A 16415-nucleotide genomic window follows, 5' to 3' on the forward strand; every position below is an offset into this window, starting at 1 on the left:
GGTGGAAAGCAGCTCTCCCCCACTTCTGTTAAGTAACACCTTGCTTTGCATTTCCATTTCGCCTGCCGCTGCCCTGCAAACCCGCACCCTGCCCGCCCCGCCTCCCCACCGCTCGCTCACGCAGCCACGTTCCCTCACCCCATGCGATTAACTGCGTGCGAGCCCTACCCAGCCCTCCGGCACGATTCCGCAGACCCGAGGCAGCACCAGCGGAGGTTCAGGGCAGCTTTTGTTTGCGGCGGCCCGCTCCGGCGCCGGGGCCGCCCGCGCCAGCCCCCGGGGAGGACGGGAACGCCGGAGCGACCGTAACACGCCCGCCAGCCGCTCACTTCGCCCCCATCCCCTCACAGGCCCGGGCGGCGCAAATCAGGCCCGGCAGCGCCCGGCCCCCACGCCTCGCCCTCCCGCTCGCCCTCCTCCAGCACCTGCCGCCGCCGCCACACCGGGAGCCGGGCCAGCCGCTTTCAGGCCGAGCAGTGCGATGCGGTGCGGTGCCGGTGCCGGTGCCGGGCCGGGGCGGGCGGCGCCTCAGGGCGCGCTGTCAGCGCCCAGGCCTGGCGGCGCGCGGGGGTCCGCCGGCGGGCGGGCGGGGACGCGCCGCTTCCGGTGTGGCACGGGCCCCGCCCTGCACGAGCGTCACCGCTTCCCGGAGGGGAGGGGCGAGCAAGGCAGACGGGCCGCCTGCGCCCAGAGGGGCCGCCGCACCCTTCCGGTCACGTGTCGGGGGAGAGCCCCGTCGCCCCGTCGCCAACGGGTGTGGAGGGGTGGAGCCTCGGCTGTCTCCGCCCACCGAGGCGGGGCCGGGAGTGGGCGGGGCCTACATCGGGGCAGCGCCTACGTAGAGCAGCGCCTCGGCACACGTGGGAGGCGGATTTTGGCGGCGGGCCAGCCGCGTCCCTGGGTCCCGTCCCCCGCGGCGCGCTGTCCCCGAAGGGGGAGGCGAGGAAGGGCGGCGGAGGCCCCTTCGCCGGGCCAGCGTGGCCTCAGGGAGAGGCGCGGCGAGCGTCAGGGATGGCGCCTAAGGTGTGCATCGACACGGCGGGGGAGCCGACGGCGGGCCGCCCCGGCAGCGCGCGCCGCTCGCCAGCTGGGCGGGGCCGGAGAAGCTCTCTGTAACCTCCACACGCACGCCGTAGTTCAGTCACAGTTAGTAGCTACAGAGCAGGTCCTGCCCCGGCGTATTAAGGATAAAAGTTGGCAGGAAAAGCAGCTGTTCCAAGGCCAACCAAGCAATAGCAGTGGCGGCGGGTGGTTTGGGAGGAGGGCAAGGAAACAAGTTACCTCAACTGCCGGGTGACAAGATTTGAGGACACCGTGTGAAATATGAATTAAAGTTTGCTTGCTTGTACGCTTACGTGATTTGTAAATATTTTAAAATGTTAATTCATATTCTTAGAAGCGCTGCATAAACATACCAATAACGTTGCACGCAGTCACGTATGTGCGACTTGTGCTACGCGCATTTTGGTACTCGTGTTACGTTACCCGTCGCCCATGCCGCTTAGTTCTCTAAAATGCATGGAGTACTTCAAATAACATCGCAGTTTCACGTTGCAACGACGGGGTTAATACGCTGAGGTTGTTATTTGCAATTCCCGCTTTTAAACGTGTAAGCAGATGGCTAACTCGAAAGGAGCAGGCAGTTATTTGACTTTGGAATTACAAAGCAACCTTTGTTATTGCGGATGAAGAGGCGTTCGGGGGCAGCCGTTCCTTTTGCGGGCAGGATTTTAGATCTTCGGTTCGGTGGCGAAGCTCCTGCGCGTAGCGCCACAAACGTTGGGCACTTTTGCGCGCTGACAGAGCTGTAATAAAGCACGATCTGCCTGCCCTGCCCGGCGGCATCGGCGCGGGGATGACCTCACCTTACCGGCAAGGCGGAACACTCCTCTCCGCCCGCCTGTCGGCGGAGCCGAGCCGAGCCGCCCCGGGAGGGCGCGCGCCCCCTATGCTGCCCCCAGTGAGGCTGCTCACGTCACACACCGCTTCCCGCTCTAGCACACGATACGGAAGCCGCGGTTGAAGCAGCGCGGCTGCCCGGAGAGCCCGTTCCCGGCCCCTCCGTGCCTGCCCGCCTGCGGCCCCTCCGCTCCGTGTCACGCATTTACCGACGGCGACACGAGGACAGCGCCTCCGCGACGCGCCATGACGTCACGCGTCCCGCCTCACTCCCCGCGCCAGCCCCCGCCCCGCGCGCGGCATTGTGGGAGGCCGGAGCGGGGGTCGCTGGGGGGAGAAGATGGCGGCGCAGGGAAGGGGCCGGGCAGGCAGCGGCGGCGAGGAGACGCGGGGTTCGGGGCGGCCGGAGACGGAGCTGCTGCTGCACCCGGAGCTGCTGTCGGAGGAGTTCCTGCTGCTGACGCTGGAGCAGGTGCGCCCGGCCGCCGCCGGGGAGAGAGACGGCACCGCCGCGGCGGGCCCTGCGGCGGGGCGGGGCGGGGCGGGGCGGGGTGGGGCGGGCGGAGCGGGGGGCGCCTGCTGGGCCCGCGGCCCCGCTTGCGGTCCTGTCCTGCCGCCCCACCTCACACCCGCCCGGTTTGTTCCTCCGCTTTGCTCTGCGGGGGAGCTCCGGCCCCCCGTCACCGAGCCGAGAAGCTCCCTCCCTGCCCTCCTGCGGTGCCCAGTCTTTCTGCGGCCCTTAACGGGTGCGCAGGGAGCGTTAGGGTGGAAAAAGTCAACCCCCCAAAAAACCCCAAGTCGGTGCTGTGCAGGCTAGGCACTTGCGTAGAGGAGGCCTGTAGCGTCAGAGACGTCTCCGTGTTTGCAGAGGGTCTGTGTTTGAGCACTGCCGCTCTAGCTGCTGAAGAGTAATCTACCCAAATCAGCACCTCTGTGGGACAGTGCATACAGTGAAATAATCTGTGGAAAGATTATTTTTACTCAGTTATGTTGCTGCATTCACACCCGGTGAACTAAGGAACTGCATCCTCCGTAATCAGTCAAGCTGGTGCTTAAGTATCAATAATGGGAAAAAAATTGAGTTTGCAAGTGGGTTATAAACACTTTCGGGCCGTATGAAGCATCAGTTGATGTGATTTGGAATATTTGTCACTGCCTTGCCTGGAAATTTTAGGTGCATGAAACAGCAGTAATCAAAGTTTTAGGTTTTTGTGTGAGCTCAGTGAAGTTTTGTATGCTCTTGTCCATGTAGTTTATGTGGACAAAAATGGACAGGTTTTAGGCGTACATCATAAGTCATGAAGTGGTGCCAAAACTAGTAGTGGCAGAGACTTGAACTGCTTTCAGTGACCTCTAGTTTGTAGAAAATTAGTGGTTTTTTTTATTTTTTAGTAAATTTGGCAGGAGATACCAAGGAATTTTGTTCGCACAACCTTCTACATGATTAAAAAGCCTGGTGGTCTGTTATAATTGACACCTACCTGAGATCTCCCTTTGCAACTTACTGTTTGGGAACTGGGGAAGGAAGTGTAGCTCTATGTCTGCAAGTTTGAACTGTGTTATGTTCTAGTTGTCTTTATTTTTAGGAGCCTGAAGAAAAGCTCTGGTATTGTAGTTGGATTCAGGGAAGTGTGTTCTAGGGTGCATGAAAACATCAGTCATCAACAGTATGTCTGTAATAACTTTTTTTTTGGCACTCCCTATTGGGAAAAATTACAGGGCTTTGAATAGGGAGGGGCTGCAGGGTTGATCTGTGTGGGCAAAAGTGATGAACTGCCCAGTACTGTTTGCAGCTGGATCCAGCTGTCTGACAGTCATGAAAACAGCCCATCACACGCCAAAATTTCAAGCAGAGGATCTCCTGGTGCCTGTGCTTAAATGCAGTTAGTGAAGAGTGGTAGCCACCAGGGGTAGGAGACACAAAAAGACACCCAGGAAGAGGCACTTGAGATATGTGAAGAGATGCCCTTGCAGGTAGTGGAAGAAGAAACCACTATGCACTGATCCAAACATCCCATAATTCCCGTTGCCTCACTGAAGGGAGGGACCAAGCATAATCCACGTGGAAAACGAGGGAAGTTGACTTTAGGAAGGCAGGAGACTAGGCTGTCTTTGGCACAGGACAGTCCATGGCCTCCCCACACTGATCACCCCTGCAGCTCCCTCACTTCTGAAACCCCGGCATTGATGCCCAATACAGTACCATAAAGTGGCTTTTGAAAAAAGAAATTATGCCAGTAAAATGCGCGTGATTTGAATTTGTCATAATAGTAACAACCTTTTCTCTGTTCCTCACAGAAGAACATACTAGTTGAAAATGCTGTAAAGATGGACAAAGATGGTCTCACTGATCTCTATATTCAACATGCCATTCCCCTCCCTCAGCGTGACTTACCAAAAAGTAGATGGGGGAAAACGATGGAAAAGAAAAGACAGCAAAATGAGTCAAAAAGTGAGAATAAAAGGTAATTTAGCTTCTATTGGGCTAGACTTGGAGAATTTAGGACAATGGATTTAGTTTAATCTTTGTTTGCCCGATTAATGAAACTTGTGCAGCTCTTGGACATTGTTACAGTTTACAGAGAATGCTGTGTCAGGTCTCCTGTGTCGGAAGTGTTAGGTTCTACTACTGCAATAACAGGAAAAAAGGGAAGATAACATTTGCATGACAAAAAAAAGGTTATTAGTGGTATCTAGCTTATAGTGCTTATTTTCATAGAATCACAGAATGGTTTGGGCTGGAAGGGACCTTTAGAGCTCATCTAGTCCAACCCCCCTGCAGTGAGCAGGGACATCCTCAACTCGACCAGGTTGCTCAGAGCCCCGTCCAGCCTGGCCTTGAATGTTTCCAGGGATGGGGCATCTACCGCCTCTCTGGGCAGCCTGTGCCAGTGTTTCACCACCCTTATTGTAAAACATTTTTTCCTTATATCCAGTCTGAATCTACCCTCCTTTAGCTTAAAGCCATTACCCCTTGTCCTGTCACAACAGGCCGTGCTAAAGAGAATCCCCCCATCCTTCCTATAGTCCCCCTTTAAGTACTGAAAGGCCGCAATAAGGTCTCCCCGCAGCCTTCTCTTCTCCAGGCTGAACAGCCCCAACTCTGTCAGCCTGTCCTTGTAGGAGAGAGGCTCCAGCCCTCAGATCATTCTTGTGGCCTCCTCTGGACCTGCTCCAACAATTCCATGGCCACCTTGTGCCGAGGGCTCCAGAGCTGGATGCAGCACTCCAGGTGGGGTCTGACCAGAGCAGAGTGGCAGAATCACCTCCCCCAACCTGCTGGCCGTGCTGCTTTTGATGCAGCCCAGGATACGGTTGGCTTTCTGGGCTGCGAGCGCACATTGCTGGCTCATGTCCAGGTTTTCACCCACTAGTACTGTTATGTCCTTCTTAGCATGGCTGCTCTCAACCCCTTCATCCTCCAGCCTCCATTATTAGTACATTTAAAGATACTTCATAATGAAGAAAAAGTAATTATTTTTTGTTTCACCCTGTAATTGTTAACTAATAATAATATTTACAGTGTTTAGGAAAAGGACCAAAAGCATGTTTAATTATGCTTGCTCCCTGGACAGGCTTGGTCTACTCTAGAGTCAGGGGCGTATGCTGCAGCAGTTTTGTGTGTCCAATTCAAAACAACCATCTACTTTCTGAAAGAAACATTCTGCCTTGTTTTTAGAACCTGTTTGTATTTGATTGGAAAGCAAAATCTTCCTCAGGAGTTTATTTTACTGAATCTCTTCTCCTGACCTTCCCCTTGCCCAAGGCTTTGACTTTGACATGTGATGTGCATGGGTGGCATTCTGGTTTAGCTTCAGCAGTAAATATTAAAGGAAAGGTGGATGGAAATTCTAATTTTGCAGTATTACAGCATGTTGATTTCATGAGTCTGTTTTAACTTTACTGAGGTTTCTAACTGGCAAGAGCTAAACAAATTTATCAAGTGATTTTTTTATTTTATTTTGAGAAATTTTTAGTGGCTAGAACGCTGAGTTATCTTGTTATGTCAGGATTTTTTTTTCCATGTACATAATAGCTCATGGTACCTCGATTTGTTTGTAACTTGCAACTTGAAGATGAAAGCATGAGGTTAGTGTTCGAATAATAAGAAACTGTTGGTGTGCTGGAATAGGGAAAAAGGGATTTTTTATCAAAGAAATAAAGATAGCAGGCTGGATGTTTTTGAGAGAAGGAGGCAATGTTAATTTTTAGATGGGAGAATGACTTGATCAAGAGTTTACATGTAGAATAAGTTTAGGTACTCATATTTTGGTACACTAAAATTCAGTAATGGTTAAAGCTATGTAGTATTTGCTGGGAGAATAGTAAGTAAAAGGAGATATGTTTAATCTACCACTCTGCTTTTCTTTACCAGTTGCTTTCAGTACTTAACATCTAGCATGCTAGGCTTAGTGTTTTGCTCTGTTGTTAGATAGTGTTAAAGTTTTCCAGCAGTTACTGTTATTGCTTGTATTACATCTTCCATACTTAACAAATAATGCTGTCTAGAGAAAATAGTGTCTAGAAAAGTTAATCTTTTACTGCTGGTGTTACTAATGACAGTGAAATGGGAGAAATAGACTTTCAGCACTTTCATTAAGTAAAAGTTGCCCAGAGAAAACGTGAGTTTTAGTATATTCACAGAAAGAATCAAGGAAGTTTGATCATCTTTTTGAATGTTGAAATATTACACTTTTCCTCATAGTTGTGTGCACCACTTAAGGAAAACAGGCACGATGCCATTGTGCAGAGGAGGATGTACTACTTGGCATTCTTGTTTTTACAAACAAAAAATTCCTAGGTGTTGTGAGGCTATAAGTTATGTGCAAGTCAGAGATGGGAGCTAAGTGGTGCTGTTAGTTCAGTTTAGAAGTCAGATAAACTGATGATCGTATGAACAACAGGAGTTTTCTGATTAGGTCCTCTGTGGAAAGCACAGCTTTACAACATGTGCTGGAATTAATATGAGGCTTGGAGCCTTGGTCAGCACAGCTTGGTGTGTGTTTGCCTGTCTCTGGTAGTTGCAGATAGGAGGTAAAAACACACCGAAATTTAAAAGTCAGTGTTGAATATTGTGTTTAATTTTTACTGCTGGTGATTGATGGCACGTCCTGAAAGACTTGTGAGCTGCAGTAACATGTTATACCTCACTAATGCAACCAAATATCAGAGGTCACAGATGATGGTTTATACATGTTATTACTGAATATTTGAGCTTGCAGACAGTCATACCAAATAAAAACAAATGCAGTCTATCCAACTTCAGACACTTCAGAAAGTATTTGTGTTCGGGGACAGTTAATTTTGTAGATCTGTAAGATCATCTTGCCTGCTGGAAGAAAGGGGATGGTATGAATCTCAAAATGTATGTATAGTTTCTGAAGTGCCACTGAGCCTGAAGACTCTCACCTGCAAACTCTCGGTCTCCAGGAGCACTGTGGCTGTCCATGATCAGAGCTGTGGCCTTGGTAGAGCTATTCATTTCTCCTTAATCACCTGAGAGGCCGCTTCAGCATCCTCTGAGAACTGCTAATGTGCTGCTAATATTCAGTTCAGTGTGAAACATGGTACTTCTGACCAGTTTCAGACATTCAGAGACGAGGTGATCACCTGCCTGTTTCGGTAACAGGTGAATATTTAGGATAATCAGGGGGTGGGAGCTAAAACCTACACTCTTCTCCATTTTTAGGGTGCTACCTTAAGTACCAAGGAGCATTTTTCATTAAATTGTCGTCATAATCAGGAGTTGCTCAGACGCCATCCTGACTATATGAGTAATTGTGGGAAACAGTGGAAACCAGATTGCTCATGTAGAGAAGCTTTTGCTTCCTCTAGTAAATCTTGTATTTGTTACCATGTGCTACAAAGTAAACAGCAGGTTTAGGGCACACCTTCCATCCAGCCCAGCCTAAAGCGCGGCTAGAACATTCCTCTGGGATGTAGGAGATGCGCACTGAGATCTAGGTTTCCCAGAGAGTGTCCTGCAGGAGGGGACACGATCCTAAAATGGTTCGTTCCAGCTGTTAGCTAGCATCAGTGTCCTCCCTCAGAAGAGTGCTGGCTAACCTGAGTCCTGCTCTGAAGCTTTTAGGCTGCCTTTCCTTTATATAAAGAAAGTGAATGTCACACCCAAGGTTCTGTGGTGTTCTGTGAGCCATGTATCTAAAAATTAAATGTGACAGTTCTTGATGGTACAGCATCCAAGTTTCTTTTGGAACTTTCCCAAAGTGTTTCACTGGGAACATGACTGCATTATATTGTGTGGTCATTTGTACAAATGCTACAGTTCTAAAATTCAGTTTAGAGTACATAACAGTCCTCGTAGAATTGCAGTTATTTCCTGACTTACCAGTACTAACCAAGATGAATTAAAAAAAAGAAAAAAATCTCCATAGGAAAAACAGATTTCTTATGTTAAGGAAGGTGACTGAAAAAAGGTATAAAATTCTTTCTTTCACATAGTTTGTAAACTGTCTTTCCAAAAAGGCTGCTGGGGAATGTGTTCCTTTTCAGGAGTGTTGAATAAACTCTCAGACAAAGCCAAAATGAGCAAAAAATATCATGTGTTATTTTTGAAGTGTGTGTCAGCTTTTTAGACTTATCAAGTGAAATTATACCCCTTAAATTAATGGATGTGTTAAATACTACTGTTGTTTCAGTAGTATTTAACTGAAACAACATGCCTGTGTGAATATTGCTGGTCTTGGAAGCTAATCTCATTTTGTAGAAGCTCTCCTAGGAACGGCACCTACTGTAGAAATATGCCAAAGAGTTGTGTCTGATCTCTTGACAAACAAGTCCCAAATGAATTGAAGGTCTTTCATTGTCTCTGTTAGTTCCGGGAACCCAATGAACAGAAAAAGAGGAGGATTAAGTGATACGCGTTGTTGTGAGCAGATAGTAATGTAGAAGCAAATCTGAACAGGAGCTGAACCTTCTCTTGCTCTATGAGCTCTTAAATTCTGAGTCCTGTTTTTTTTTTTTTTTTTAAAGAAACCCATAGTCTGGACAGAAATTGTGCAAGTGCTGTGTAATTTCTTAATATGTGAGATTTATCAGCAGTTACTAATCTAATGTTGTTCCAAGTCAAACAAATGGAGTCTCTGCTTGTGGCCTATTTTGAAGTCTGTTGAGATACTTATCATCAATATTGTAAAATCCATTAATTACAAATTAATGAATATATTTCATTGTTGAAAACACTATAGTTGAACTTTTAATCATCTGTTTAATATGAAATGATTAAGCAGTGTGGACTGAAAATTGAAGTTTCTAAACAGGAATATTATATAACTTGATGGTGGTTTGGTTTTTCTATTGGCTAAATCTGTGCTTTCCAAACACTTTCTCTTTGTCATTCTTGAGCAATGCTTTTTTAAAACTCTAAATGTAGAGTAAATTATTATAACTTTGTGCTTTATTTTTTGGCAATCAGGATGTTTTCTGATACTACTGTTTTGATATTAGCTTGATAGTATTCCTTTTTGATAAATGAGTTGCTACTAAATTGTCCAGCCCTTACTACACGTGGGCTTAAAGGCACAAACTATTACAAACAATAGTCATTAAATCAGCTTAGGATTCCTGTTCAAAGAAAGCTTATTTGAAAAACAGGCTAAATGTTTTCATTCCTTGTCTTACAGTCTTTTGGACTATCTTAACATGATTTTGAGTAAGAGGGGTGACAGGTAGGTTCAGAAGCATCAGAATATTAGATGCTGTCTAGTAGGTAAGGTGGCACATGTTTTCAAAAGGTAAATATTTGAGAAATATTTAGCAGCTATTATCTCTTTAGTTGCTCTGGAAGAGCCACAGTGGTATAAGTGTACAGTCTTTGGTTGTACAGCTTTAGTTGTCTGCCTAGAAAGTTCTTCACACAACCCTCTTTGCCGAGGAACACTGTTCCTCACACAGTCCCCTGCCCCCTTCCCCCCTTTATACTTTGGAGGCAATTTCTGTTGTCTATGTTGGGAGCAGCTAAGAGCTTAAGGTTAGTATTTTGGGATATATTTTTACTTTAGGCAAGACTAAATTAATTTTTACCGCTCATGTCTTGGATACGCTATTTTTGGACCACCTAGCTTGTGTTTCTGAGAATTTTACAATTTGTATTTTCAGTGTTACAACGGCGGAAGGTTTACGGAAGCGGCCATTAATTGTATTTGATGGCAATTCGACAAGCACAAGCATAAAGGTGAGGAAGACAGAGAACGGAGCTGCCGATCGCCTAAAACCTCCTCCAGCTGGAAGCACCACCAACACTGTTAGAAGATTATCAGTTCCTTCAAATGCCTCCACATACATTTCAGCCTCCAGTTTATCAGAGGACGCTAAGCTGGGAATGAGGAATAATGAGGCTAAGCAGAACAATATTTCAAAGACTAACAGCAGTGTGTTGGATAGTCTCAAGGTGTACCCTTTGTCTCCGGTAGCAGGAACTACTGTTGTGAAGTTAAAGAGGGCTGTTCCAAAAGAAGAATCTGATTTGCCGGTATGTACGTTCAGTATCTTGTTTTGCAGCTGGTGTGTTTTTTAATTGAAACTTGCAGAAGCCAAAGGTAGGCCCTTGTAAGAGTTTTCAGGATTATTTTATTTTGGAGTAATAGAGTCTTTTTTTTAGAAGCAGGCAAAAGAGTAGCTGGTTTAGGAAAGATTAGAAGGAAAGAAATCAAGTACTTCATGCTCGTCCATGGGAAACTTCTGTGTGAGAGAGGCAGCTTTGCAGAAAACATGTATGTGATTTTAAAATGAGTAAGTAGGTAGTGCTTAATGTGGTGCTGGTAGCAGTCAAATAAAATACAAACAAAATAATCCTACTGGTAGGTCTGAGAGAGAGAACAGGTATTACAGAACAACATGAACAGCCTTAAAGGGAGGACAAGTGGTCTGTTTTCTGTAGTAGGGAAGAAAAAAATGGTAACATTTGTAACAATCACACTTGAATGGTTGAGTAGGTCAAGCTTTCATTTGTCAAAGTGAAGGAAGAGATATTACGGGAACTGAAGTGGGATGCTGAGAGCTGTAGAATATATCCTTAGAGGAAGAACGCCATCTGGTTTAAATCTCACATAGGAATTGGCAAGCTAGAGGAAGGAACTGGATGTCAGAATCTGGAGAGCTGCCTAGCTGGTGGGTCTGAATGAGAAGCCATAACAACAAACCATACTAGTAGAAGTGAGAGGCCAAAGGTTGAGTGCTCATTTTGAGCCATGGTGATCCTAATTGGGTACCTAGGCTTCTATATGATGCTGAGAAAGACATGCTGAGATCTTGAACAGAAGGGTGCTGCTCTCAAGTAGAAGACTGATGACTGAGCTGCTAACCATAAAGGTATGTAGTTATCTTCTACATACAGTTAGATTCAGCTGCAAACAAATTTTCTGTAGAGAAAAGAACTATACTACAGATGGGGGCAGAACGAGGCTGACGAGCTGAAGTGATGAGAGAAGAGCTAAGGCAGGATATATGAATCTAGGAGGGCATATCTTTGAAGCATAGGTAGTGGTGCTGAATGTAGCTGCCAGCTGGGGAGATAGATAGAACAGTGGTTATTTTTGACAAAGGTGTGACTAATCTTTAAGGCCTTGTCAGTGAGCGAGGAGCAATGGGTCATCTCCTTTATAAAATGTGCTGTGATGTAAGGATGAGTCTTACATTTGTGTTGTATTCCTTCATAATACAAATCAAGGAAACTTCACATTGCCACTGGAATACAGGAATAGCTGGATTAAGTCTGGGCTTCAAAGGAAGAAATAGAAATATCTGCCTTCAGTTGAACTGCAGGGGGAACTTTAGATATGCAGTGTGCAATTACATTGACTACCATTTTCCCAGCACACTAGACCTAACTTCTGTTTTCTAAATATTGCTTCATGAAATGCTTTCTATTTGTTTCTTTTTTAAAAAATCCTTTCATGAAAGAATGCAGGTAATATCCTTGCTGCATGGATTGGTAGGTTCCATCAGACTTCTATTAAACGTGTGCACCTATATGCGTGGGTGTTCCGAAAGACAGCTTTGGCACCTTTTCTGAGAATCATGGCTGAGGCCCTGAAGCAGATTTATGCTGGAGACGTGTGTTTCCTACTACCAGTATCACTGATTTGTTTTAGTATTTAGAACTCTTCTAAGTACTGGTCAGATCTGAACCTACAGAGCTTTTGAAACTTGCTTAGCATACACCTCACAGCTTCTTTATATAGAATTTAAATGTTCTGTAGACATGATGATGAACACTTAAGTGACGCTGTGTAACCGACACTTGGAGTCTATGACTTCTGACGCTTGACTTTCTATCTTAGCCACAGTTTACATTGTTCAAGTTAACACCAGTAAGTACAGTCATGCCTTAGTTGATGTTGGTCAGACACATTTGAAGTTAGGCAGGTGTGTTGTATGTATGTTACTTCATGGTCTGAAATTAAAGAACGTGGTATTGAATAATACGTGTTGCAGCCAGGAAGAATCGGTACGCTTGGCAGATGGCTGTAGAGTGTAAAGCCTGATGGATTTTCAGTATGACAGTAATGACAGCTTCAAGCAAGTGATTGGTCTTTGACTTTCAAGAAAAGCTGATCTTTGGGCCTAATTTCCTTCAGCCTTTCAGTGGTTGCAATCCACAGGATTGCTGTAAAGAAACTAACATTTAAACTCTTAGGGAAAGAGAGATCTTTGGATTGTGTTCCCCAGGCCAGTGAGTTGCACGATGTTCTTGAAAATTCATATACCTGTCTGTACTCTGCTTGTGTAAACTGTTAAAGCTCTAATTTCTCAGATTTTTTTCTTATTTTAGATGGTGAAAAGTAATTATTTCACTGCTTCAATCTCTGTTGTTTTACTTTGGGCTTTCTTGATTATTTCTTGGGGCAGGGCTTGAAAGATGAGTTCATCTGAGGCTTTGGCAATTATTTAGCTTTTTTTTTATACAGGTCATTACAAAGGAAGACCTACTTTTCCTTCTTCATCTAACGTTTTTACTATTTGACAAAAATAAATTGGTTTCCTAGTTACATGTTTATTTTTTCTTACACAATCCCGCTTTAACAAGTGTTTTAAGAAGGAAATGTGAAATAACTTTAGAAGCATGTTTTGAAATTTCAGTATGTACCTGTTTCTAAGCTGCATAATTGAAAGATATTTTTTGCATAACTAGCTGTAGGATTAAGAAAAAACAAAAGACATATATGATTTGCAAGTAGTTAAATTCAGTGGCTGTATTTTTATCTTCTCTAGAGAAGTTCTGTCATATTTCATTTTCTCCACAAGGTGGCAATATAAAGCTGTTGTAGTAACATATAGCTGAGAACAGCAATAGTCGGTACTAGATTTGAACGTGGCAGGTTAATTACTAACCTGTACTTGTGCAGTGTATCTAAGAATACTTATATATTTTCTTGTATTTCAGAGTGACCTAAAGCCTACGGAAGCAAAGAAGAAAATCCAGCATGTTACATGGCCATGAAGTAGCTAATGGTGCTTGAAACATACATGTAACTTCCATATTTTCAAACAGATAAGTCATATTTAAACAGTTTAAGTACAATTCTTTTTAAATCTTACAGGGATTCAGATTGCTGTGAAGTTTTAACAAGTTTAAAAGTTCCCTGTTGTAAAGCTGGAGTCATTATCACCAGTCACCTTAAGAGTGTCTACTCTCATCCACCAAGTAGTTCATTACTTCTTTAAAAGGTGGTAATATTACAATGTACCAACCCCTCCACTTTTAGTTTTCAAGATTATTATAGTTCATCTCCTGCATGTGACTACGATTCACACATATAAATATTTTTTTTTATTTCAGTAAGATTCAGTTTTGTTCTGTTTCTGGTTAAATAGTTAAAATAGCTATTGAGATTCATAGTGATCCCAAGAGCCTTCTTGGCTTCCAAAAGATAATTTGTTTAGATGAGAAAACTGACCATTTTGCTGATAAGATAGTCTGAGACAAATTTTTTTTTTTCCTTTTTGTTGCATGGAACAGGAGCGTAGAATTTACAGTGAAGTTTGGTTGGTAATAAGAGATGAACTATTGAACAGCATTACTTCAAATTGAAGTTTCTCTTATTGACATAAGACAAGAAATGCACAGATGGAAGTATGTTTAATTAGACTGTTTGATATGAATCTTTGAGAGGAAGTAGTGAATGAATTAGTGCCATGTTCTCTTAAATAGACAGGCATATTTTATACGTGCATAAGTGTAAAAATGTGCCGATGTAGCAAATTTGCTTCTTTTCCTCATCACAGTCAGGCTTATAAAATATGGGCAAAACCTGTGGAATGCAGGTCAGTTCTTTGTCAACTTAGTAACAGCTGGAGGGGGTCAGGGATAGGAAGACAAAGAATTCCCTTGAGAGCACTAGCATATATAGTTGTACTCAAAAAAAACCCAACGCCCAACCTGTTTTCCCTTCCTTTGACAATTTAAGATAGATGTTGGCTTTCTGTAAAACTTGGTGTTTCCTCTGGATAATTGGTAGTGCCTTAGAAGGCAGAAATCCAGTTAAGTTGATGGAAACATTTTATTGAATCTCAGTGGCTCAGGGTAAAGCCAGTTTAGATCCATTTTAGATATGGATGGTAAATAATAATGCTCCCAGACTTAGTAAAACAGAAACAAACAAATCAACTTCTGAATCCACTTAGTTAACCCACTAAAAGAAGCTGTCAGTAGTGATCTGAAAGCTTGTTTACATTTTTAACATTCGTTAATATTGAAACCAAAACTGTAACTTAATTCATTACTGACAGAAGTTCTCCATTCACTGCTATGATATAAAAGGCACTTCTTGAATGCTGTAAAATGGTAAGAATGTGCGTGTTTTGAAATATTGTGTGCTGTTTCCCTTTTACTAAACACTTGTGCAGTTTTTGTACCTGAGTACAGCAAACTTTAACGTAACGTACATTTTGTATGTAAAAAGTTGTCTTTTAAGTAGCCTTATCCTATTTAAATAAATACAATTAAAAGCAAACAAAGTAGTGCTGACTTGTTTTTGTCATGTAATTAAGCTTGTTCTTGTTATACAGTTATATTTCAGTGGACTTGAAGTGATTAGAGCTTAAGAAGAAGCTTAGAGGGTAAAAGGCTCAGTAGCTGCTTTGGAGTTTTAGCAGCAGTTAGTATCATGTGAAGTGCTGGTCCTTGCACTAGTGTAACAGTCTGGTAGGAATTCTGTTTTGTGGGTGGCTTCTTGGCAGTGGTTTAGAGTCTAGGCTATATTTTGTTGTAGTTCCAGTTGCTAGGAGCACGTGTGTTTGGTACATGTTAAGGAGTGATTTGCAGAATTCTACTGGAATAATAGCGTGATGCTACTATTGCATGGTAACAGTCTTGTTTTCAGGCTGGTGTGCTCCAGCCTTGCCATGTTTCACCTACCTTTCCCTAAAGCTGGGACCGTTTTGCTTTCTGTTGTAGGACTTCGGGGGGTGGGGGGCGCAAGGTGCAAACCATGCTGCTCTTAGTACCTTCCACTACGCCCTGAGCTAATAGTAATCCTTCTTCTCTCAGCAAAGCATTAGAGCAGAGCTGCAGTGTGCTAGGTGATTGCCAGACCCCAGAGGAGAGAGTAAGTGAGGTGCTTCCACTTCTTTGGGAGATGTGGATATAAGAAGGATTTTCATGGCTCTTCTTTACTATAGCCTTCATCATAGAATGAAGTCACCAAAGGATAGAATTTAGTTGTTCAGTGATACCAGATTAGGGCAGTGTGCACTTCAGAAATGTCAGCCAGCCAAGTTCTTCAAATGGTGTACAGTAAACCAAATCTAATCTGATGCATCTACTGAGCTTGTTGAACTATTGAGAGGAATGACCTGTGAGCACTTTAAACCTGGTACAAAAAGGGATAAATTCAGGAGTGGTGGCAGGAAGTAGGAATGAACCTTCCCTACACAGGTACGCACAGAGTAAGTATATTCCTAATTCTTTCCCTGTCTGAAGGTTCCTGTTGTAAGGGTGACATATTACTTTCCTCCTTTTGCTGGATACAAATGAATTCCATCTGGAAGGTGTACCAGGATCATACATTGCACAACATGGCCATATTTCCTGAAGTTTGCTTCGGGAAGAGAGCTATCTTCCTCTGGATTGTTTCCTCCTGATTTTATTGTCCTGCCAGCATGCTGTTGCTAACAGTTGCCTTTGCAGCATACATGGAGCAGAAATGATGCTAGAGCAAAGGGTATTACGTGTTGCAATACAGAACAAAATAAAGGCATGCCCTAGTATAGAAGTTAAACTTCTGACTTTTGCAGAGATTCAAAGTCTTTTGACTTGTTTTGACCCCCTTGCTTGCTGGGAACAATAATATTTTGGTTTTGAGTTTAGAGCTTATGAACACATTTTTATCAGCTGCAGTTGATTCGGTATTTTCATGCAGCTGTTCAGTTTTGCTGATAATTTTCCCACTGATCTCAGTTAGTAGAAGACTGTGTTGTATCAGCAGGGCCCCTGTGAGGATTGTCTAAACTCCACAGTTTCGTAATGACTGGGTGCAAAAAGGGTTGTGTTTGTA

At 44.2% G+C, this 16415-nt stretch overlaps 2 protein-coding genes across 3 annotated transcripts in view; one reads left to right on the forward strand and one right to left on the reverse strand.

The window, feature by feature from the left end:
• Nucleotides 1-702, reverse strand: part of TGFBRAP1 (transforming growth factor beta receptor associated protein 1) — a 39285-nt gene extending 38583 nt beyond the window's left edge. The window contains exon 1 of one of the 2 annotated variants that reach the window (XM_064439466.1): nt 426-702. The gene's annotated coding sequence lies outside the window, so the exon portion shown is untranslated. The other variant, XM_064439475.1, reaches the window with a different exon arrangement.
• A 1506-nt stretch (nt 703-2208) lies between these two features.
• C1H2orf49 (chromosome 1 C2orf49 homolog) lies at nt 2209-14877 on the forward strand. The gene is made up of 4 exons (XM_064439511.1): nt 2209-2371; nt 4198-4364; nt 10018-10390; nt 13304-14877. Exons 1-4 carry the CDS (start codon nt 2240-2242, stop codon nt 13358-13360), a joined length of 729 nt encoding a protein of 242 aa, XP_064295581.1. The 5' UTR covers nt 2209-2239; the 3' UTR covers nt 13361-14877.
• The last annotated feature ends 1538 nt before the right edge of the window (nt 14878-16415 follow it).

This window comes from Phalacrocorax carbo, chromosome 1, assembly GCF_963921805.1.
Source record: "Phalacrocorax carbo chromosome 1, bPhaCar2.1, whole genome shotgun sequence".
In the NCBI taxonomy this organism is placed as follows: domain Eukaryota; kingdom Metazoa; phylum Chordata; class Aves; order Suliformes; family Phalacrocoracidae; genus Phalacrocorax; species Phalacrocorax carbo.

Coding starts and splice junctions, on each gene's coding strand:
- C1H2orf49 (XM_064439511.1), top strand. CDS start 2,240: ATGGCGGCGCAGGGAAGGGGCCGGGCAGGCAGCGGCGGCGAGGAGACG. Junction 4,365..10,017: donor TCAAAAAGTGAGAATAAAAG/GTAATTTAGCTT, acceptor TTGTATTTTCAG/TGTTACAACGGCGGAAGGTT. Junction 10,391..13,303: donor AAGAAGAATCTGATTTGCCG/GTATGTACGTTC, acceptor CTTGTATTTCAG/AGTGACCTAAAGCCTACGGA.